This window comes from Dinoponera quadriceps, unplaced genomic scaffold (genome assembly GCF_001313825.1).
Source record: "Dinoponera quadriceps isolate SergipeBrazil2010 unplaced genomic scaffold, ASM131382v1 scaffold2094, whole genome shotgun sequence".
NCBI lineage: Eukaryota > Metazoa > Arthropoda > Insecta > Hymenoptera > Formicidae > Dinoponera > Dinoponera quadriceps.
This window is the reverse complement of record NW_014557105.1, coordinates 265,495-290,624: the sequence shown is the minus strand read 5'-3', so window position 1 is coordinate 290,624 and position 25,130 is coordinate 265,495. Positions and strand designations below refer to the sequence as shown.

The following is a 25,130-nucleotide window of genomic DNA, read 5'->3' as shown; positions in this document are numbered from 1 at the left end:
CTCTCTCTCTCTCTCTCTCTCTCTCTCTCTCTCGCTCTCTCTCTCTCTCTAACACGAACAACATTCGCGAAAGAACCAAGAGAAAATTAACCAAATTAATATGGAGGTGCGCAGTGGGGAAAGGATCCGCTTGATTATTAACGGGGCCGATAGAAGCGAAAAGGATGGAATCGGAAAGGATTACTCCACTTTTACTCTGACACACACACACACACACACACACACACACACACACACACACACACACACACACAGAGACAGACAGACAGACAGACAGACAGACATACACAGACACGTACGGAAGCCGGACTTGGTAAATGAAAATTAACGAAATCGAGTTAAAGAGGCGGTCAGGAGGCGGCCGTTTTAACGTCAATTGCGGAGTTAATAGAAGATCGTACGGGTAAGGGTTACCTCACTCCGACGTACATACACGCACACATACATGTAGACACACGTACTTTCGAGGCCAAGAGGATGACGCAAACCTCTCTGTCTCTTCTTTACCCCCGCATGAAACCGATCAGGATCGGGCCAGAGCGATACGGACGAGGCGATGGCGACGGCAGCTCTTCTGCGGAACAAACCGAGTCCGGGTTCCACGACCCTGGAGGACGTACTTGACTCCCTCCTGGGGCTGCCACCCGCGTCGCGTACCCCGAGTCCTGGCCCAGGACCCGTCGTGACCGCTACGTCCATCCGCCATCGTACGAACGTCGGCCAGGCGAAAGCCGGGAAGAGCTGCAGCGACCTACGCCAAGACCTCCAAGGTAGGAGGACTATGTAAGTTTTCGTTCTGAGGCAGATCCTACCAAGGACGATCTCTATCTCTCTCTCTTTCTCTCTCTTTCTCTCTATTTCTCTTTCCACCGTATCCTTATCGTAACCCTGAAGAGGAGCCGACGTGCGCGTCCGGGGTGTCACGGTGGATCCACGCCAGCGACGGAAATTCGATCTCGAAGAGGCCTCGGGAGAGTTCCTTTTGCTAAAATAGATTCATTCCTCTTGATTTCTACTTGAGATTCTGTTCATTTTTACGTACACACTCGTGTTCCTTCCTTTTCCCCTTCTTTTTGAATCAATGTCACTCGAAACGCGCCACCGGGGTGGTACGTCCGCTTCAGGATTCACCACGACGCGCACGGCCGGGTCACTGCGTAATTCCGCTGTTTTGCGGCGCGAAAACTTGCGTTTCTCTTCGCCTCGTCGTTACTCGTCGCCACTCACCAACTGTCATCGCGCGATGATTCGACAGGCGCGATCGTTGCAGCGAGAGAGAACTCGGGATAAGATCGCGCTTTCCACACGTGTTCTCATTTACTCACACACACATATATCCTCGCACCCATCGCATTGGCGCGTCGAAGGGCACCGAGAGAAGAGCACGTAGGGTTTCCCCCTCTCTCTCTCTCTCTCTCTCTCTCTCTCTCTCTCTCTCTCTTATTTCGCTTGGCTGGAAAGTACCACCGAGCGAGACGAAAACGAGACGTCATTCGGCTTTTTTATTCTGAAAAGATCCGGTGGAGCCCCCTTCCCTCCTCCCCCCTGTAAATCTCGAGCAAGACTCGATCGAGTCGACCTTGCGTATCGTGGTACCCCGTACGCCAGACAAAGAGAACCGTCCACACTGACACACGGCACAAGGAAGAGGGAGACACATAATGAATGCGTGTCCCGCGCTGTCACCTGCTGTCGATGCGCCCACTCATGTACTTTTGCACCTTTGCAGAGGCGAGCCTAAGGGCGTGTAATGCTCGCGGGTTCGTACCCACCCCCGAGCCCGAGGACGAGTTTAGCCGTGGCCGGCCGCCGCAGCCGCTCGCTGCTTATTGCGCGAATGATTAGGAGCGAAATTAATAACACGAGCTGAGACGGAGATCGTAAGACAACAATCATCACCAAGACTCTCGACACTCTCTCTCTCTCTATCTCTCATTTTTTTCTGTATCTTTTTCTCCCTCTTTCCCTTTCTCTGGATGTGGTCCCTTTTTAGCAGCGCTTTCTACACACATTCTCTCTTTATCTCTCTCTTTCTCTCGCGTGATCCCTCTGGATTTTCACCGAATTCGATCGGGGATTTTAACATCGCGGTGTTGATCCGATGAATCGGTGGGAGGGGTAACACGAGATCTCATGTTCAACGTCTTAGATAACACGCGGGTTTCACTCTACGAGAGCGTGAAGGAAGTGCAGCTGAAGAGTCTTGCGGATCCGCTTCTGGTTCTGTGCACGATCAAGCTTGACAGCACGTGAGTGAGGGGCCAACACCGGGGCCGTCACCGTCGGTTCGCTCGGTTGCGCGGACCTGCGCGGCTGGGCCCCCTCATTTTTACACTGTTCAAATACGCTTCTGCCACCTGTGTGGTCTGTTATCATCGTCGAGACACCGTTCGCTCAATAGTCAAACGACGTACTTGCCCGATGCCTATGTCGCACGACGGCGAACTCCCCGCTCGGGAGATTAGATAAACGCGACAGCTCCGTCCTGTTTGCACTCATCCTCGTCGAAGTTGACGAAACGAGGCTCCGTAATTTCGAAGCTCGGCATATTCCTCCTCTTTTTAGATTAGACCTCGATTCGCTTCCATTGTCTGTCTCTCTCTTTCTCTCTCTGTCTTTCCCTCTCTTTCTCTCAGTCACTCACTCACACTCTCTGTCTCTTCTTCTCTATCTATCTATCTATCTGTCTCTGTTTAGTCGGCTTTCTCGTTCTTCCCTTCGATTTGATTTCTCATTCTCTAATTTGATTTGCTTCAGTATTTTAGTTTTCCCGGACCGTCGCTCGAAGTGCCGAGTCGAGTCACCGAAAAGCTCACGCGTTTAACGCGCGGGGAGACGCGCGAATTAAACGGGAAAGAAGAACGATTTGCAATGTTACGACGAGGATTAACACGTTGATTTTCCGTTCCGACAAAATCTTAACTGACGGCCGAGTTTACCAAGGACACGGTAAATAAGTGTAATTCTCAGGAGGCATACGTACCTTTTCTCTCATCTAGCTTCATCAGTTCTCTCGATCAGCAACGTACCGGTCGACCCTTTCAAATGCACTTGAGACGCGGTAGTATTGTCACAGCACCGGTCACCGTCATGGCATTCAACGTGTTAACGAACGCGTCGTTGAAGAACACGTCACACACACGTATACACACACGTACACGCCGATGTCGCTGTCATCATCACGCTCTCATACGGCTTTGCTTAGGATGACCGTCGCCAAGCTCCGATTAAACCGATTGATGATTAATCGGGAGGATTGCCAACGGCAAAAAGCTACGTGTAATTCGTCGATCAACGTCGATAAACAAAGAAATCGATAATTTTATACATGTAAACGACAAATGTGGAGGAGTCAGATACTTAACTGACAGCAATGTTGCGCGTAGTTTATGCAAAGAACGAAGAAAATTTTCGCTCTAGCAACAGACCGTCTTTTATCTTCCAGGCGGCTCTGCCGGCTGAGTTAAACGTCCTAATTAGCTTAATCAGAGTTTGGAGAAGGTCACCCTTACGATGTCGCCACACGTCATTGTGCTTAACGCGTTCTTCGCGCTGGCTCTCGGCGACTACGACGGAGGGAGGCGAGAACGATTCGGCGTCCTCTTGTTTCTGATATTATCTTCGCCGAATCACTCGTGTTTGCCATTACTCGACGACGTCGTTTCGCATCGATCATCAACCATGTGTCATCGCCGTCCTCACCCACCTCGACATTTTTACACTCCTCCCGGACCAAAACTCGAGTCACTCGATTACTCATCTTCCGACATCCTCTTCATCATCCTCATCTTTCTTGTCGATATCACACATCTCCCAAGACTCGATTCACTCGTTCTTCAATATCTTCCCTCATCTTCCTCGACGCCGTCACGCTCTTCCAAAGCCAAGACTCGAACCACGCGTCCTACAACACGCTTCTTGCTGGACACCGTCACTTTCCCAGAACCAAATCGACTCATTCTCATGCTTCCTCATCATCTCTGATCCTCCTCGATATCGTAACGTTCGAATCTCTCGTTCTCCGTCACCCTCCCTCATCGTCCTCCCGATGAGCCAATCCCACCTCTACTGACGACGACACCTCGGCCTGACCTGTCGCAGAGTCCGCTAGGAGCGTGATGGACGTGCAGGCGGCGGTCGAGGAGCGCACTTTCTACCCGGGCGAGCTGGTGAGGCGGAAGAGCGAGGGTAGCGATACCTTACCCTCCCGTCCATCGGCATCGGCGCCGCGGCCCGCCGCCGGTGGTAGCGTCCAACGTCACCGCAGGGTCTCCTTCGACAATGCGCAGGACTCGACGAACGGCAGCTCGGCGGACAAGGTGGTGCGCTGTCGCAACAACAAGTGCGGCAACTCGACGACCTTGGCGGAGGCTCGGCGTACCTACAAGAGCTGCCACAACTGCACCTGCCTGTACTGCTCGCGCGAGTGCCGGCGGGCCCACTGGCAGCGTCACCGCAGGACCTGCCTGCACTCGCGCGCCGGCAGCCTCTGCCGGCAGGTGTTGTCCTCGGCGAAGGAGGACCCGGCGACGCTGAAGCACATCTCCGCGCTCGCCCGACGCGGCCACGCCGCCCAAGGCCGCGGCGCGGTCAAATGCTTCTTCTCCAGCCCGGAGGCCGCGGAGCGGTTCGTCGGGAACGGGTTCGCCGACCTCGGCGAGCCCACCTACGTGCGCTGGTCGGACCTCCTGCCAGGCGAGATGGGCGCCGAGCTCTACGCCGAGCTGATGCGCCTCTGCAAGACGTACAATCCGGAGGCAAGGCTGGTGCTCTACGTGGCGGTGTGCGTGGTGAGCGAGGTGCCGACCAGCGGCGCCGTCAGATGGGAGCGCCAGCTGGTGTCCAGGTGCGCGAAGATCAGGCTGGACGGTGCGGCGAAGCAGCACGCCTCCTCGTCGTCGACGTCGCCGCAGGCCAGACGGCAGCAGCAGCAGCAGCCCGCGTCACCCTGCAACATCACCCGCGAGATGGACTCGCCCGAGACCCTGGTGCTCACCTCGTTGCCGGGCAACAACGGTCAGAACACGCCGCGGAAGGCGCGCGAGATCAGCTTCACCAACATCCAACGGCAGCTGAGGCTGCGCGGGGTCTCCCTGAGGCGGCATTTCCCTCAGGTCTACCGGAAGCTCTGCTCCTACGTGGACGGCTCGGTGGACAAGTTCGCGCCGGTCACCATCTACCCGAGGGATCAAGCCTCCGGCAAGAGTTTCATGTGCATCATCATGCTGGACGCGGAGCCCGAGCGGCTGCAGCTCTTGCCGACCGACTCGTCCCGGGTGAGGACGGTGGACATCAGCGTGGAGCAGGAGTGAAGGGCGAGCAGGCGTCAGCAACTTCGTCGGGGCTTGATCGACACGTCGCTCAGGATTTTCCTCAGGTTCTCGGGCGAGAAGGGAAGAAGCGCCGACGTCGATGACGGGCTCTCTGTCGCGGACACGAGGCTAGCCGGGCGACGCGAAGGTCCCGGGGACGTTTCGACTTTTGAGGCTGTCCCTTGACGGTCGCGTTCTCGAGGGGTGTTTCGAAGGGCCCCGAGAGGACGTCGTAACTCGCTGCGGAAAACAAACGGTAATCCTGACCACTCGTTACTTCCCAGTCGAGTGACGTATCAAAGACGGTACCGACGACGTCTCGCGGACGTCGTTGTTACACGATGAACAAATTCCGTGTAAATGACGGCCCACTGAAATCGTCGTGTTTCGTTTCGACTAGGTGAATACGTCGATTCGACATATATTAGTGTACTTTTCGACATATTCCCACGTCGTACGTGACACGGAAATTTCAGTGTTTCAGTTTTTTATACAGATTTTTTCACTATGTGCGTCACAATGTTTGCTGGGTTCTCTCGAGCAACGGCAGGACGGTGACGGGTTATTTTTCCAGAGTGGCCGACGGTAGTCGAGAGTTAGTTTCTCCGATGGGTAACGGGCAACGAGTCGCTTTTAAAAATGTAACCTTCCGAAGCGCGCATTTTTCCGTCGAATTTTTACGTTGGAGGACAAACCTCGGGGGACACACGCGTAAAGAAAGACTGAGCCGGCCACGTCGCCGCGCTGTAAACGGGCCGGAGCGCCCGGAAACACGCTTGTACAAAGATACTCGTAACTTTGTTAATTTTTATTAATTATCTTAAGGACACACGCGCTATCTTTGTCTATCTATCTGTCTGTCTATCTCTCTCTNCCCGCCGCAACAATCAAGGAATTCGGTTTCCCGGGACATGTTTTCACCGAACCCTTTCGTCCTTCGGACCTTCGCGTCGCTCGGGAACGACTGGATTCGGACTGGAAGGACGGCCGACGAGAGAGTCCCCAGGTAGATCTAGAGGAAGAGCGTGGCATCTGATGCCGGCTCCGGGACGCGTGATTTCACATATACACACAAAGACTGTTTCTATCTCTCCTTCTAGAGAAAAAATGAAAAAGAAAAAAAGAATGAATATATATATATATATATATATTCATATATACATATATATATATATATATATATATATATATATATCGAACGCGAGGAACGAAGTACTCGTACGTACGCACTTTCTTTTCTGCGATCATCCTTACGTAATCAGTCAACGCGATCAACCAAGCAACCCTCTGTCGTTTCGGAAGTCCTCGATTTGATCGTTGCTATGTATGAAATGTTTATTGATCGTTCGCCGAGGATCTCCTCGAAGAGGTCCCCGTAGATCGTGCAATCCTTTCGGTCCTCTCTCTCTCTCTCTCTCTCTCTCTCTCTCTCTCTCTCTCTATTTCTCTCTCGTAATGAAAATGTTGATTCCAATTAAAAAAATCGATGAATCAAACTCTGTAGAGGCGATAATTGAAAATTAAACGAACAGTTAACTTTGTTTCTCAGATTTTTTATTAAAAAAAAGCGCGTGCCGAAATTTACTTCGAACGAATTTGAGAAATTACGGCGAACCGTTTGCGATTTGATTCAATATTACTCGTTGGGGATGATTGAATTCATTTTATTAAGAATAACGAGATATCGATGCGATTTCGATTGAAAGTCATATCGGCAATCCCCTGCTCCTCCCTCCGTTTTCTCTTGGCGGCGGTGACCGAAGGGGTTAACGACGATCACGGGAGTCTTCATTCCCGGCGGACGGAACGGAAAGTAACACTTAGAGTACGTTGTTGTCTCTTCGTTCAACTTTGCATCGTTTAAATTTTATCGTATATATATATTATATGTGAGGAAGCGAGACGTCTCTCGGCTGATATATTCACGATTAACGTACTCGCTGCAGAGTTTCGCTTGGACGCCGCAATAACGAAGGCGATTTCGGAGAGAAGAAGAAGGAAACGGGGAAAAAGAAGACGGAAAGCTAGGCGCTTCTCGCGGTACACGGACATTTGTTTTCGAGCGGAAATCGCGCTCGAAATGCGCTCGAGTTCGTTGAACGGAAGATTAATTCACAGTTCCACACTCAGAGAAATGACTTGGTATTAGCAGCTGGATCTCATCAGTTAATTCAAACTTTGCCGTCAACGCTAAAAGTTGGTTATTAAGAGGTGAAATGTATTTGCTGCGAGGTACAACTGAAGAAATGAGTAGCTAAGGTTGGTTAGCTGTGCTCTATTTCTCTTTGGTTACACGATGTATAGACAATACAAGACACATTTATATCAATTAACGAATTGATATAATATCTAAGGTGTGATTAATCGGTGATCCAGAGCTTTGAGCTCGAATTCGAATCAAGTGTTTAAATATGCTTTTCGGATATGGTATTAAATCAAGTAAGTGGCTAAATTTTAGGCAAAATCAGCATATGTTAACACCTTAAGGGAGACAAGTTTAAGGACAGGACTTTAAACTTCTGTGAGAAATCAAAGCAATAAATCTCTAGCGGGGAATGTGAATATAATTTTAATACTATAGTGTGATCTAATATTTTTTCTGCTGTAGCGCCTAAATTCGATTACATAATAAATTTAGCCGGCACAGTTAGATTTTTTCAGCTCCTACGGCTAATTCTTCCTCTGAGTGGATTCCCGAGGCACGGTGACATCGAGAATTTTCAATCGAACGCATTTCTGAATACTTGACGCGTCACACAGAGAAAAATAAGTTGCTGGCGCAGATAAATTGCAAAATCGGTCGGTTATTATATGGACAGTAAAAAAGCATAATGCGCCTGAGTGGAAATTTTCGACGTCACCGCGCCCAGGGAATGGGACTGCATTAACGGATTAACGTCCGTACACTGTCGTTGAAGGGGGGGGGGGGGGGGGAGCATTCCGCCTTACTTCGCGACTCGATTCCGCGGCTATCGCTTTCGTCGGATCGATTCTGCTGCCGAGCTTTACTCATTTTCTTTCGCAATATGGAATTTGTGTTGAGAGTGCAGTGAGAGCAAGGCAAGCAAGGTGAAATCACAAGTACACACGCACACACATACACACACATAAATGTGGAAACGCGAGTGTGAGAGATACATCTCCATGACATCGTGCCAAATAAGAGAGGAGCATGATAGCAGGGCACATGCGAGAGAGCTTCGTGAAGCTTCCGAGTAGATCCGCGACTCAGCGTTAAGGTGGACCGGATTCATCAGACGACTCGGAGTGAGTAACCCGATGGAAGACCTCGTCCTCGCCACCGAAGGGGACAGCTTTCACAAATGGAGGAAAATAATGTCGAGGGATGGCAAAAATTTTATGCTGTAGCAAAGAAATTTTAATATGGGATGTTTCTCAAATATTGTGAAATATTTTGACAAGTTGGTTTTAGAGATCACTTTATGAAGAAATTAACACGTGTTTGTGTGAACTTTCCCTCATGAAATGGCGAAAATTAACTCTTGAGATATTAGACAATACTCGAGAAAGACACTGGTAGATTCATTTGTTTGCTACGACAGCACCGAATTCGCTGAAATATCGGATTAATCTTCTCCGTCGCGTCCGTGAAGCATCACGAGGAATCCTGCCGCTGTGCCTGAACGTTGTGACTCGCGAGTGTTAGGCGGAGAAAAAGGCGGAGAATAAATAAATAAATAAAAAGGGGACGAACGTTCGAGGAAACAATATTGCGGGATATCGTCGCTTTCGGATATGATCTCCAGGTTTTAATCTCGGGGAAGGAGAACGTAATCTCTGCGCGTGATTCTCGGCGCTAAAACGCGGAAAGGCTTCTTCGTGGATCAACGAATCGCCAATTTAATATAGTAAGGGTAGTTTTAGTTCGCGAGCTGCATCACGAACGCGAAAAGGCCGACCTCTCTCTCTCTTTCTCTTCCTCTCTCCCTCTCTCTCTCTGGAAAAAATTGAACAAAAAAAGAGAAACAAAAAAGAAAGAAGGAAAGAAAGGGAAGGGGAAGAAAGGCGATCGATAACAGTGCCAATGATAACGTCTCGAGACTCTCGCGGAAAGCGGTAATACCCTGCAACAACGGTGTCCCGCAGAAATTTCGCCGCGAACAGTCGCGACTTCATCGAGCGACGAATTAATTAAGCACTCGACCGAGTGATTCGTATGATTTACCGAACGCCGCTGCGCGCGCCACTTAGTCTGTTATCATATTTCAATAAATTATAATTAAAAAAAGAAAAACACATATATATATACATATACATATATACACACGATTATGATTTTAACGTCTGTTAAAAATATATTTAAATTCGTTAATCGGATATATTTAATATTGTTAAAAATATTTAAATTATTTATAATTATTGTAATAAAAATTTCTTTATGCTTAGTGGACACGACGATTGTACATATTTCTTGAGACACGCAATTCTCGCACACGTCAAAATTGATTGTGAGTCAGTTTCTAAGCGACGCACACTCGAGACGGACGCGTGTTGCCTCTCGCCGCCCTCGTCTTTCGGTGGATGCGATCTTGCCGACCCTCCTTCAGGCAGAACAAACTTCTGAAAGATGTCTTAAAGACGTCTGAAAGACGTTCTATTTCTTTTTTTCAAAGATATCTTTCAAACGCTTTTAAGAGATCTCTCAGAGATTTGTTCAGACCGCCTGGAGTCGTCTGTTCGTCTCGAACCGTCGAGATACGCGATCATGGCAGCTTCTGCGCGCCACGAAGCAAGAGGAGCCGATCGCGGCATCGCGCGCAAAAGAGGCAACAATGGACACAATGAAGCTATGATACTTTCGAGAGGACTTCGACTCCTCTCGAATCGACACGACTTTCCTTTAGATAAGATGAACGAGTAATCAAAGGCAGCGATGCGCGCGCGCCATCCCGACGAGGGACGGAGTGCCGTTTCTCACAGAGAGAAAGGTTCGGCGATATTCAAAAGTGTAAGAAGCGCAGAGGCCCTGCGAGAGAGAGAGAGAGAGAGGGCAACACGCAAATTTCAAACGACATTCGAAGTATCGAAAGAAAATATTCGTCGGCTCACAGGGCCTCTGCGCTTCTACGGTTCTTCTTCATTTCCTTTTTTCTTTTCTTTTTCCTCATGCATCTCACGAATTCTCGCGTTAGTAGCATAGAGCCGATAAAGCTTTTTCATCGACGACGATGCGCTTTTTATCGGCGAGGACGGGCGGGAAAAGGTCAACAGAAACAAAAAATCCAGACAGCACAGCGCGTCCTGAGGACGTCACCTTGACGACTTGCAACACGTTGATCCCTTTTCGTTTCGGTTACGTCCATGTTACGTTTGTACATAGCGCTATTGTATAAGAGGATCATCTTTAGTAGGAAGGATGGGTTAGAGGTAAGACAGCAATTTTGTGCTAGCTAGGGTTTAGCTAGGTGGACAGGCAACAGTTGGGTGCGAGGAGGAGAGGAGATTAAAAAAAAAGAGATTGATCAAAATTCGAGAGAATAGGTGGCTTCGTCGGAGATCAATCCGTTAAATCCTCGATAGTTCCTTTTTCCTATCTCTATAACGAGGACGGTTACTGCGATTTCATTATGCGGGATGCATGATGAGGGACGCTCGTTCATCACCGTCGACGTATGCGACGCCACCTCATAGTGCATCTCGTATAGATATATTTATATATCCATTCTGCTCTTTCTCTCTCTCTCTCCCTCCCTCTCTTTCTCTCTTTCTAGAAATATATAACTCGTTCATCGAGACAACGGTCGGGGGAGGAGTCGTTTTGTTACTTTAGGGAACACACAGCGCGTCCGCAGAATCGACGTCTGTCTCTGGCCGGAGCAGCGATGAGGAATTAATAAAAATATTAATAAAGAAAACTTTCAATTTTTCCCATGTCCTCGGTTAATTTCGTATTATTCACAACACCGAGTGTTTCAGAACTCGAAGAAACGTCCGAAGTGTGCCCGTTGGAATCAAATTAATCGGGTCTAATTAATCGAAACGAAACGATCAAGTTTATTCAACTCATCAGCAGCTAGTATCTCAGTTTGTGGGGCATTTCTTTTCTGTGTGAGTAAAATCTTTGGATTTCTGATAAAATCATTTGATATATAATTTTATTCGTATGTATTATTTCAGCGTCTTACTCCCAGTTTTGTTCATGCCTTTGGTAAAAATTGGTTGTGCCATTAAACAGGGACCTCTAGGAAATCAACAGACTGATTCTTTAATAAAGAATGTTGATAATATAATTATAGCTTTTAATAAGTCTAGCCTTTAAATGATTAAGCTAGAAAATGTTGGTTTCAACGAAACGCCTCAGGGACAGGCAGGAACTCCGCGGACACACTGTGTCGCTCCGACCGATCCGCGAGAAAGCTGTTGCTCGGCAATTAAAGAGAAACGAAAGAATAGAAGCAGAGTATCGCGACGAGTCGCGCGTCCGACAAGAACCGAATGAATTATTATCGACCGATCGAGCAATCAGCCCGCGCATAGTCATTCTAAAGTCTCAAGGTATCGTTTCAACGTCTATTTATCGGTGCTACCAATGTACTACCATTGTTTTCGCATCTGTGTATGTCTCGATTTTTCAAATAAAATGTTAATTTTACTACATAATGCCCGTGTGTGTGTGTGTGTGTGTGTATGCGTATTTCACTGAGAAATCGCCTCGACGAATCTCCCCACGAAATCCCACTGATGTCGGTCGAGAAGAATTCGGCTCGATTTTCGAGTCACTTTAACACTCACACACGTTGAATATCGACTCCAAACAAAACATATTGAGACAACACAAACGCAATATGTTAAAAATTAACACACGGGAATGCTGAAAATTTAACACAAAAATGTTAACAATGATCAATTTTGACACAAATGCAGAACATGTTTTTTACAGTGCAGCACGCATACATACATACGCACACGAAGGCTTTGAAGAAGCGGGTGAGTTTTTACGAAATTTTTTTGATTTATTTGGCTCTGTACAGATTTGCTACAAATTCATTATTATTAATAATACCATCGTATATTTGTAACGGCGTGGGTAAATGACGCTCGCATCCCGGGTTGGACCTCTCTCTTTTTCACGCCAGTCCCGGAGAGACCGACTCGAGAGCCCGGAACGCCCGTCTTCGTCGTAGCTTTTTAGTCTCTTCTGTTTTTCCTCCCTTTTTGTTACTTCCTCGGATTTCTGGCGTATATATATATATTTTTATATATGTATATCGGTCTATATTCGATTCCCGACGGTCGTTTTATCGACTACATCTCGAGCATAAACGTTCGTTACATAAGCTTTGGAATACCCGTGGACTTAGGTACAGCGGCTTTTACAATAATTTAGTTTTTACGGGAAACCTTGCGGTTAAGCACGTCGGTCGACGAGCGGAGTGATGACACAGCTATTACTTTACTCGCTTACTTCCCCTCCCCTCTCATTTCTGCTCTACTTTTTTTTACATTCGTTATACAAAAATGCGCGATGTCGAAACTTACGTGCCGGAAAAAGAAAAGAAACAACTCCCCCCCCCTCTCTTCGTACACTCCTCCCACCGTCCTTCGTCCTTCGCGCATTAATCCTTAGAAAAAACATCCGATAAATACTGTGTCGTAAATTGGCGAGATAGCTAAGAATATCCTTTTACGTCTAGTTTCCTTACGTCTACGTCGATCTACTGCTGCGCCTTGTCGCTTCCACACACGCGGGTGCGCCAATATCCCTCCGAACGAAGAGCCGACTACTACCGTAATAATGCGCAATCCGTCTCGGAGCTGTGATGTCTCGGATCATTGAGAAGGAGAGAATACAGACGGGAAGCAAAGGGGGACACTCCGGGGAGAAAGAAAGCGAGTTATTGGCGCACCCTGTGTGTAAAAATTTGAACGAAATAATAACGTAAACGTATCCAACGTGGAGCATAATTTATTTTAAAGAACTGAACGAAGTCGCGTGGGGACGCGAAATGAGCGACGCAACAGCTCAGTAAGAAGATGCCGTCGGCGATCGCCCCTCTCTCTCTCTCTCTCTTTCTTTCTCGCGAACACGGAGTATCGGATCGCCCGAATCGAGAGATCGAGTGTGATTCAATTGTGCGGCGCGTTTACTTTGCGCGCGACTTTGTCCAGCTTGAAATAAACCGAAGCTTGAGCTTTAATTTCCTCCGGTCGGGAGTCCCCGGCTTAGCCGACGCACCTTGACGAAGTCGGGCGCATAAACGCGGACAGTGTAGTATTATTATGCTGCATCAGTTTCCGGCTGTGACCTTAGGATTCACGTGAAAATGTACACGCGCCGCTGCCGATGAATCGCTCGCTCGCTCGCTCACGCGCGCGCCACTCAGCCTTCTCACGTTATATTTTTATACACGGTGAAACGTTAAATATAAATGACGGTTACGCGCGTGGAGCTCGATTCAATCGAACGCCGTTAAGAGGATAAAGCGAAGGGCTCGATAGAAAGAATGGAAGAAAAAAAAATTACAATCACCAAAGGAGATTCGAAGCAAAGCTTGTCGTCGCGAATGGAGAAGGAAAAAGAGCAGGAAGATACGTGAATCGCAAAATCGACGTCGCCGGATTCTCCCCGAGAGGGGCTCGACTTCGAGCCAAGTGGATGTGATGGTTCTTAAAAAAAGAAAAACGAAAAGGGGAAAGAAAAAATGGATAAATAAAGAAAAACTGAATGGAAGTGCAGAAATCTCTTGGACTCTTGCGCAGCTCGTTTAGCAGACAAACCCTTCGAACTGTCTGTGCGAATTTTCGCCCAATCGCTCGGCCGCAGTTCTCGCGTTATTATTAATTACTTACAGAAGAAGATTCGCGATACATACAAGAAAATTTACAGACTTCGTCCGGGGAAACCCCGCTGGGTGGCGGGGAAGAAAGAGACAAGCTCCTCTTCGCCGCCGCCCATGAGATTTCACGGCGATACCTTACATAACGATCAATATATATATGTATATGTGTATACATATATATATATATATATATCTGTATAATGTGTATACATATGCGTATTCGGCTTATCTAGGATCGTCGTCGTAGTCGTAATCGTCGTCGTACTTCGCCAATATCGATGCAAAATAAATCACAATCATTTCTCCCCTCCCCGTTACCGTGTCAATTGGCAACTGTGTGCTCCCGTGTCGCGTTAACAACGCGATACGGTTCTATATTTATATTTATGTATATATTTATATATTCTCTCTCTCTCTCTCTCTCTCTCTCTCTCTCTCTCTCTCTCTCTCTCTCTCTCCTCTCCCCTGTCTCTCTTTCTCGCTCGAGTCGAGTTACGTTCTAAAAGTATACGCTAAAAAATATCGATCCTCATCCGCATTTAGTCGCATCGCCGTCGCGTCCTACGTTTAATAGAGTATTTTGGTTTCCCGACATAGGGACTCTACCGCAGGGTGAGCGCTGCAAAAGTGATCCCCTGACTTTCTCGGGTGTCTCTAAATAAAATTGCCAGTCTCCGTTTTATCTCCGTTAAAAAAGAAAAAATTCGTCGTCTGCAGTGATACATGTGTGAAAAATAATCTTACATCGCCCAACAGTGCGTTATACGTGTGAAAACTAAGAGAGAGAATAATTATTATGAAAGTAGAAATTTTATATCTCTCATAAAATTATATAAATATAATATATACACATATAATTATATAAATATATAGTTATAATTATATATATATAATAATTGTAAAAATAATTATATAATATATAATTATAATATATATTATATATCATATATTATATACATATATATAAAATATATATAATATAATTATATATATAAATTGTAATATATATTAAGTAAATATAATTATTGGTTGGCTCTGTAGGGATTCAACAAAAGTAAAAGGGCCAGTAAGAGCTAATCATGTCGGGCGCGGTAATTGCGAAGTTTTAATGACTACGCCTAATACCTAATCTTGTTGCCTGCCATATCTCATCCCGTCTCTCTCTCTCTCTCTCTCTCTCTCTCTCCCTCTTCTGTCATTACATAATTATCACGTAAAAATAATTACTCACGATGAAAATATCCAGACAAACACAGCGCGATAACTTTCGCGCCACCCTGACAATTGTTTATCGCCACCGTCCGACGCCTGCTGGCGCGGCATGGAAGATCGTGGCTCACGGAAACGCGGCGGACAGAGAGAGATCCGCTAAGTTCGAGGACACCTCTGTGTGTATGACCAAGCGAGACGCACGGAAAGACCGCGAGACAGACAGACAGAGCTTGCCCGCATATAAGAGAGAGAGAGAATACCTAAGCCCTGCCTTTTGGTTAAACTCGCGCCGGCGTCCGCAATCTCGACATCTCGTTAACGCGGAACGCTCTTCGTCTAGTGGGGTAAGTAGAGATACTTATGTATATATTATCATTATTATTATTATTATTATTATTATTATTATTATTACTACTACTATTATACTATTATCGTTATTATTCCTCCTTTTTATTATTAACATGGGTGAACGATCGTCGTATACGTCGTACAACATCTCTATGGAATGTGCCGGGAAAAGGAAGTCGCTCTGCCTGGCGAGCGGTGAGCCGATCGAGCCACGACTTCGGCAAAGTTCCGACCGCCCGCTTTCTCCTCTTCACCTCTGTGTGCGCGCGTTAGCATCCCGCTGACAGCTCGAACGACACGCGCCGGTTACAAGTACGAAGTCGTTATCGAATTTCGCAAGATCTACCTGATGCTTCCCCGCTTGATCACGAACCTTACGTCGTCGAAATTTACACGAATGCGACATAAAGAGAAACGATTTCGACAGGGAAACTTGATATAACGCACGCGTCTTCGTGTTTCGGTACGAAATTGTGAGATAATAAAATTATCGTTAACATTAAGATACACACGGCAGTTTCTAAATTAGAACTCCTGAGACGATGGCTGCATGAGCCGGAAATGTCGCCCGCGCGCAGTGGACACTTCCAGGATACGTGTAAGAGAACGGGCAATTGCAGTCGCCGTGTTAAACTGTTTAATTTCGACGGTCGTTCAAACAATACAAATGTCATCGTAATTGCGTCATATGTTTTAGAACCCTGTAAAACTTATATATTTTAACTATTGCCTGAATTAAGATGTATCTTATTTTGTAAAGTAGAAAAAACATGACTCGAAAGACGTATGTTATGTATATATTTTATCGATTTTCGCGTATTATTCTAGCAGAAACTGAAAGATGTGTGTATTTTTTTTTATTAAAATTGATATAATCTAAAGATTAATTAAAGTATATATTTTGCTGAAACAAAGGAATAGTTCAATTCAGAAGTGACGGATCGTAAGCGAAAGATGAAACACTCAATACGTTCTTCAAGAAACTATAACATTTAGCCCTTGTCCATAACCTTGCTTTAAAACAAAAGCAATAAGCAAATCGTCCAATCACAGTCATTTGTTAGAAAAATGATCGATCGTAGTTGGTCAATTTACTTACGGCTTACGTCTTGAAACAAGGCTGTAGACAAGAGCTTGATCCATTCAGTGCCTGTAAATTATGATTTTTATTAATCTCACTTCATTATTTGTACAGGATATTACAACGATAAAAATGTAATCCTTTCGTATTCGATCTTTCCCGTAATTAATATTTTCATTGCGGGGAAATAAGGGGCGAATCCCGAGAACCGTTTCTCTTACATGAATCCTGGACACTTCGAGATACGAGATGGCCGGCGGTGCGCCGGTAAACGCGCGTTCAGCCGCTGTCAAACATTTTTCCTCCGCCTCTTCGAACAGCACCCCGGTTTTCTCCGGGAGCTCGCGAGTGTGTCTCCGTTCGCTGCACTTCGAAACTGTGCCGCGCGATTTGCCGTAACGAAAGCTACGCTACGACCAAATTGGCCGCAATTAGCGCGTCCTCGACAGCGTCCTACGGAAATAGAGAGAGTGAGATTGAAACCGCGCGCGCGTGATACATGTTGAAAACGACGCGTCCGATCGGCTGGCCGATGATCGCGGGCTGACTGACGGGTGAGAGAGATCTAGTCCGGATCTACAATGGACGTAGTAATAAAACTTTAACGACCGTCTACGATAGCCATGAAGTGTGTGGTAAAACGTACAAAGAAAAAAAAAGTAGTCTTAAATGAAGAACGGATATTTTCATATATAAGCAAGAATATCACAATCTTCTTAGAAGCTTCTTAATTTTGAATCGAGTTTAAGTAATATTTTCATCAAAATATAAATCCAATCAGATCGAGACTAAAAGTCTCCTAAGAAGATGATAATATTCTTATTTATACACGAGAATATCTATTCTTGATTTAAGACTTTAATTTTTTTTTCTACGTAAGCAGTAAGCTAATTGAATTCTTACTCAGCCCAAGAATAATCGACCGTGGTTGGTCAACTAGTTCACTGCTTTACGTTTTATTGCATACTTTACGGCTATCGTAAACGGTCCTTCGATCGTTTCGCTCTAAACGCTAACGCAGAATAATGCAATTTTGAGCAAAAAGCATTTCCGGCGCTAGCAGAAGTCGCAATCCTCAAGACTTAAGCGTGATCACGACTCGTGGCAACGCGGGAAACGCTTTTCGCCAGAAGTTACGTTACGTTCTATTGCTTAGAGCGGAAAGCTAAAGGCTTACTACTCTACACCTGTTGTACATCCGGACTCAGGTATAGACGACTCGTGGCTGACGATCCCGTCGATAAAATCGTCGGAACGCAGAGATACCTAGACACGTTGACCGCCATGGCCGTCGATTCACATCGATCGTTTCGATGCACGAATGAAGCTCCAATCACCAAAGGAAAATAAGAGCAATTCGCGATGTAAATATTCCTCAAGACTCGTTTCATTGGCTGTACATTCGGTCTGTAACGTGTGTAAATGGTAACACGTTTTATTCATGAATCAGCAAGACGCGCTGCAGCGTTACAGAGAGAGAGAGAGAGAGAGAGAGAAAGCCGGTCATTGACGACCCCATGACAGTCAACGTGTTAACGAATGATACATCACACCTCGACAGATCGAATATATGTATATATTTGTTTCTCTTCACTCTCCTTTTCGGGGCTTAAATATTTTTTGCTTTCTGTCGATAAAAAGAAATTTCTCAGGGAATCGACGAACCGATAACGAGAAAGCGATGTAATTCCTCTTAGGTTGTTCCCGCGTATTTAATGCAACATGGCGATGATAGGGAGGAACGAATGTAAAAAGACTGAACGACAGATTGTCTTTGTTTGCGCATTTGGTGTGTGTGTGTGTGTGTGTGTGTGTGTGTGTGTGTGTGTGAGCAACTAATAAATTAATCTATAAGATCGTATCCTTACGACGTGCGTCCCCCGCGACAAGCGATCTTCGTTGAGAGCCGTGCCTGCGCACCGGGGATTCGCTCGATTCCAGTCCCGAGGAGAGTTCCGGACTCGCTCGATCTAACGTGAGTTCGAGAAGCTAATGTCCTCGCGGAACGTCCTCGGAGACGGAGTAGCTCGGCTGCGACACGAGAGAATCGAGGGAATCGCGTCAGCCATTTCCCTAGGAGGCAGTGGCGGCGGCGGTGGCGGCGGATGGCAGAGAGTTGGGTCACGCCAGATTGCTCTCCTGTTCGCCCCATCCCTCGCTGTCGCACTCGCTCTCCGAGGCTGAGTCGCTGTCGCTGAACTCGACGGCGACGCGGCGCGCCAGGATGGAAGCGACGTCGTTCAGCGCGTTCACGCGTTCCACTTCCTTCTGCTCGATCTTCTCCACCTTGCGCAACTTGATGCCTGAAGGATCGTGGAGAAACGGCGGGTGAGAAAACGAGGAGCCGACTACACCGAGACGAGGCAGTGACTTGAACTTATCAGCGGCGTCGGTACTTCATTTACGGGGGGTTTTTTTTTTCTTTCTTATCCAATGAAATCGGCTAATATATTAATATATTATTAATAATTGTATTAATTTGTTAGCAACTGATATATTAATAGTTGAATTTATTATATTAATATATAATGTTATTTTTACGTTCGCAGCATGGAATTACCAGTTAATCTGTGCCTTTGGTAAAAGATAGCCTTAACGCTAACCCGAAATTTTTACACCGAATAAAGCGTTTAGCATTCTTGTGTGCATGAGAATATCTAAAAAAAAACTATATATAGTAAAATAATTATAGCCGGATAGAATACATCTTTATAATAGGCGCCGCTATAGCGCCAGTGAGAAGAACTTTACATGCATTTGCTGCTACTTTCCTGTTAGAAAGTAAAATAAACGCCGTTCACACATAATTTTAGCAGAATAAGCGTTTCTCCCACCAATGATGTAAGGGGCAAACGGACCGATTCTTGAAAACGTTTGTGAGGAATAACTGTGGCCTTTAACGATAAAGAAGACACATCTCGCTTCTTCGCGATCTCATTGAGAGCTCACCGTCGCGAATCGCCTTTAGCAGGTCGTTCCGCGGGTCGACCAACGGGATGTTCGGGTTTACGGGTTTCCTCAGCTGACCATCCGCCACGATGTTCTTCAGGGGCTTCAGCTTCGGCGGATTGGTCGCGATCATCTTCGCAATGTCGCCGTTCGTCAGCGGCGCCACTACGGGCCCGTTGGCGACCGGTGGCGGCGGCGGGGGCGGTGGTGGCGGCGGGATGTTGCACGGAGGTGAGATGGGCCTCGGTGGAGTGGGGTCAGGAGTGGGCGGTGGCGGCGGAAGGTCCTGGGGTGCCGGATCTGTCTCGTCCGTGCCCAGCTGACCCGAGTGGTTCGGTGGCGTCGGCGTGGAGCGTCGGCTCGGCAAGGGACTGTCCGACCGACTGCCGTTTCTGTTCAGCAAGTGCGACGGTATGGAACCTGCAACGCATTCGTAGAGATTATTATTCGTTATATAGAAATAATTACGTGTAGAATATGGTAAATATTCATGTAAAATATTATTTTAAAATTATGTATCATGAAGTATGATAACCAAATGAAGAGATAGATAAATAGTAAATAAATATAAGACTTTATAAGTACAGTGAGAGCGGAACAATATATAGTTGTTAAAAATCGAGCCGATTACATTGCAACTGGAGATAACATTAAAATATAATTAGTAAAAGATCTACCGTTCATGGAAGGTGGAGACATGGTCTCTCCGGGCGGCGGGGGTGGCGGCGGCAACGTATCCCTGCCGGTGCTCATGGATCTTCCCCTCGTGGGGGTATTATTGGCGGAGGCTACCGTGGGCGTAGAGTTGCTGGAAGCGTTACTCGGCGGTGCTGGCGGTGGCTGCGACGGCCGCGATCTGCCACCCCTGCTTGGCGTGCTCTGACCACCGGGACTCTGGTACGTCTCGCTACCAGCTGGCACCTGACCCGGCGCGTAATGTGAGCCGTACAGGTTCTCGTCGTAGCCCTGAGCCACGTAGTTTGTCGCCCTATTGCGAGAAAATCGTGGATCCGATGTAACAACATGAGATCGTGGAAATCTTGGGGAATACAATTAGCTGGTTAAATCCAAACATGATTAATTAATGTTAATAATTAATATTAACGATTAACTAAGCATCATTAATAATGTTAATTGTAGTGTAATTATGGCCCCGATCATAACACGGTATCTACAATTATATCATATTATTATAAAATATGATAAATGTCATGATAATTAATTATATTATTATCATAACAGTCATAGTGCGTGTATTATTGCTATATTATACTGGTAAGTATCACAATAAATAATAATAACACGATGACTATCATGACAATGCCGTAATTATGCTCTAATAACATGTTCCAATAACAATAATAATATACTATACGTATAATATATATTTTTGTACAGCGATCTTCTCACCTGTAGTGATCGGAAGACGGAGGGCTGTAGAGGTGCTGTCCCTCCGGCGGGTAGCTCCGTTGCAGCTCGATGCTGTTGGGCCTCGGTGGCCGCGGTTCCGCCATCACCATGCCCAACAGCGCATCATCGGGCACGTTGTGCGGCGCTCTGTACTGGATGCCCTGGGTCGGCATGATGTATTCGCCATGACCGACGGCCAACTGCCGTTGCCGTTCCCTCGTGTTGTGAGGTTGCCTCACACGCTTCTTGTGTCTGCCACCTCCACCGCCGCCTTCCTCGTTCCGAGGCCTGTGCGGCTGTGTGTCGCAGAAGAGAGCGAATTAGAACGTGTCGCGCGCAGCGGGAAGAACGAACAAGGTGCATCGCATATGTAAGTCAAGCACAATCGGTTTCTCTCAGTCAAGAACGTCCCGACGATTGATCCAGTTACGCCGGTGATCGACAGATGCAACGGTTCGAGCGCCGAATTCTGATCAAGGGTGAGGGCCGAATTGTATCTTTGCGCGCCGGCGAGACTCCCAGGACAACACCGTCCTGCGGCTTTCCGACGGATCAGACTCGACTGGATCAATAGTTCAAATGGGATGAAAATATGTATATGTATATGTGTGTGTGTGTGTGTGTGTGTGTGTGTGTGTGTGTGTGTGTGTGTGTGTGTGTGTGTGTGTGTGTGTGTGTGTGTGTGTGTGTGTGTGTGTGTGTGGGAAATAAAAGTGATGCGCTTAGAGATCGTGTCGATTTCGATGCAAGATACGACGGAGGTCGTCATAAAGAGAAGGGAAAACTCGAATAATTTCGATATTCACTTATGGCGGGCACTTTTATTTCCTACGCGACGAACGTGACAAGATGGAGATGAGATATATATTCCTGAAATGTGTGGATGATGAAGACGATCGAGATTATGAGGATAGTCGGTATCGGTATCGCAGATGGCTTGGTGGATGATGAATATATATATATATATATATATATATACATATATATATATATATATGGCGCAGTTCTATATGTAATAAGTACATTCAAAACTTGCATGACTGGCAACGAACGGCATTACACAAGTGATCCACAGAGTGAGACGGTGGGAGGTGTAAGAGACTTGTTTCATATTTTCAAAAGAAACACAACTCAATTTACAGTGGCTGAGGGGGGAGGGGAGAGAAAGAGAGAGGGGGACTTCGAGATCGGGCCGTGCGTAGGTTGAGCGTCGCGGTTGAACTCTTCCTGCCGAGAACTCGCGCTCGGTCGGGAAGCGACGCGGTTCTCGCGCCGTTCGATCTACGCATCGCACTGCGAACGTGGAGTGTGTGTCCCCGCTGAGAAAAGAGTGGTCAGCGTAACTACGTAACTTTGAGAAAGCGAGCATCTATAGCGTCAGTCTCTATGTCAGCGCAAAACGGTCGGTTAATGAAAGAAAAACCATAAACAGAGAAAGAGAGAAAAAGAAAGAGTAAGAGAGAGAGAGAGAAAGAGCATTAATTATAATACGATGTGAGTGCGATGAGTTTGGACGATCGGTCGATTCACTGAGAGAGAAAGTGAGTGAGTGAGTGAAAGAAAGAAAGAAAGAAAGAGAGAGAGAGAGAGGATGTTTTCATAGGAGGATGTAAAAGAGAGAAAAACTACAAAGATCCAAACCATCGACTTGCCTCTCTGAACGGTTCGGCATATTCAGACTCGCTCTACAACGAAGGGGATATAGTTTCAGTAGTTAGAATCGTAGCAGATCAGACGTTATTTTATATCATCAGATCGACTAGTTCAGTTCTACGAGCTAGTGCGCACCCCGACGGCTGCGAGGGAAGCCGAAGGAGAAATTTATACCGGTATTCATACTCAGATCTTATGATATTCTTTGGTTTTCACGGTGTGAGTGAATACTTAATTTGGTTCCTGAGGTAATACAGTCAGGTCGTCCCTCAGTCTAAACAAGTGGACTGGAATGTTTACGAAACGTCGGAAACAAATCCATGAAGGACGCGGCGCTAACTCGGAAGCCAGATTAAGTCAACTATAGTTAAAAAAAAAATGCAAGTAAATGTAGAAAGTTTTAATCGAGCACACGTGATTTTTTCTAAATAAATTTTTTCTTGGAAAAGAAAAAAAAAATCCATGGAAAAATTGAAAGAATAAGAGCTTTTTTCCGAACCTTCAAAACTATAAGCCAGATCTAATTTAAGATCACCTCAAGTTCATCTTCGGATGCTTTGTAGCCAACGAAACGATCCGTACAGCATTCGAAGATGAACTTGAGACGATCTTAAATACAAGGTCCGACTGTGAATACCGCCTTTAGAACACGACTGATTCTCATCGACCGGCTTCGAAACACGACAGACGTATCGTGAAAGCTTCGCAACAGTCGTGTGCGAAGCTTCGCAGTCGTCGATGTGCGCCTTTGAATACGTTATCCAGCGAGGGCTCTCACCTTCTTTCCCCGGTCGTGCAGCTTCTTCTCCGTGTCTTTGAGCATCTCCTGACTCCACAGATCGAAGAAATAATTCGGGTCGGTGTAGAACTTCAGACCGTCCTTACCGTCCTCCCTGAAAACCAGAAGACAATTTCGAGCGTCGAGGGTCTACCCGGGAACTCACGGAGATCGATCGACGAGAAGTTTCAACCGTGTCAGCTGTAATCACCTGTAAATATTCAGCTTATCCAGCGGCGGCGGCGTGTCGCACTGGTGATACGTCTCCAGCATCGCCGTTGGCATCGTGTCCCTGGAGACGACTTGTTGGTCGAACACCACGGAGCTCTTGAACGCCTTCCTCATGTGTATGTCTTGCAACGAGACTGCGCAGAGAAGGGAAACGAAGCCGGATGTTATTCATTACTTCCTCGCCTAATTTCTCATCCGCATCATTTTTGTAATCGCAAGAAACATCACATAAAGAATATTAATACTTTTCTTATCGTACTCTCTATTATTCACTAATAAAATGATGCAATCGTCATTAAACCCGGACGTTTCGNTATATATATATATATATATATATATATATATATATATTATTTTATATATATATATATATATATATATATATATATATATATATACATGTTTTTTCCTTCTTTTTATCACACACATACCTTCCTCGACGTTACTATCTAGCTGAGTGACTTTGACAGCCAAACGGTCTATCCTAGCTTGTAGTGAATTGGCCCGGTCGCTCAGCCCGTGAGCCTCCCTCGCCAGCTCGCCGAACAGATCTTCGGCGTGCCTAGACAAGCTGGACAGTTGTCTGATAGTGTTGGCCAAGGTGCCATTGGTGGCAGCCTCTAACTCCGACGGCAACGGGAAGTCGTCGGGGATGGTACCGCGTGCCACGTGCACGGGCTCCACCAGTCTTTTCGGAAGCGGCATCCTCGGCTCGGCTGCTCGCTCCGCCTGGCTCCTCGCGAAAGCTCACTCACCGTTCTCTCGAGACCTGAAACCGAAGAAGGGTATTGTCAGTCGTCGATGAGGTCGGGCTCTGTGTAGGGCCGGCTATCGGCTTCACAATCGTAAGCACTCTCCCTCTTTCTCGATTCGGTCTCTTGTTCCAGCCAAGAATACCGTTCGATCAATTAATAGGAAACGCAACAAGTTGCTGCTGAGGAATTCACAAGCCTCATTTGATAGAATTGATATATATATACATATCTAATTAATAAACGAAGATATATGTAAATAACGAAGATAAGTGACTGTATCTAATTAATGAATTAATCAAATCACAGGTTATCGCACATTTCGCGACACCGTCTCTTTCGCACCCTGCAAATTAATCAGGAACAATAACCATCAATTTCAAATCGATTTCACCTCTCATAGTGAAAGGAATGTAGGTCTCGTTCGCTGAATATATGTTATGTAGAAATCTATCGATATCTAGCCGATGCAAATGACTGTATCTATTAATTAGAACCAATACATTGCTATGTCCAAATAATTTAACACAGGAGGCGTACTGTCGTGTATTCGCAATTTCGGCAACTTTGCAAAATTCAGGCAAATTCTCGGGCCCCGTCGAG

At 46.3% G+C, this 25,130-nt stretch overlaps 2 protein-coding genes across 4 annotated transcripts in view; one reads left to right on the top strand and one right to left on the bottom strand.

Annotated features, from left to right (window-relative positions):
* LOC106748633 overlaps positions 1-6,179 on the top strand; it is a 57,156-nt gene extending 50,977 nt beyond the window's left edge. The window contains exons 13-14 of the mRNA XM_014627343.1: positions 528-770; positions 4,102-6,179. Coding sequence (XP_014482829.1) covers positions 528-770; positions 4,102-5,312 — 1,454 coding nt within the window. The 3' untranslated portion in view covers positions 5,313-6,179. The remainder of the gene's footprint in view (positions 1-527; positions 771-4,101) is intronic.
* A 9,580-nt stretch (positions 6,180-15,759) lies between these two features.
* LOC106748649 (wiskott-Aldrich syndrome protein family member 3) overlaps positions 15,760-25,130 on the bottom strand; it is a 31,011-nt gene continuing 21,640 nt past the window's right edge. The window contains exons 2-10 of one of the 3 annotated variants that reach the window (XR_001374776.1): positions 24,207-24,544; positions 23,756-23,909; positions 23,545-23,659; positions 22,766-22,798; positions 21,114-21,409; positions 20,381-20,691; positions 19,704-20,123; positions 18,623-19,057; positions 15,760-17,207 (exon numbers count right to left, since the gene is read on the bottom strand). Coding sequence is in view for 2 of the 3 variants with exons in the window: in XM_014627371.1 (XP_014482857.1) it covers positions 18,876-19,057; positions 19,704-20,123; positions 20,381-20,691; positions 21,114-21,409; positions 22,766-22,798; positions 23,545-23,659; positions 23,756-23,909; positions 24,207-24,480 (1,785 nt within the window). In the remaining variant the exon portion in view is untranslated. Of the gene's footprint in view, positions 19,058-19,703; positions 20,124-20,380; positions 20,692-21,113; positions 21,410-22,765; positions 22,799-23,544; positions 23,660-23,755; positions 23,910-24,206; positions 24,545-25,130 lie in introns of all 3 variants that reach the window. The other 2 variants (XM_014627371.1, XM_014627372.1) reach the window with 2 other exon arrangements.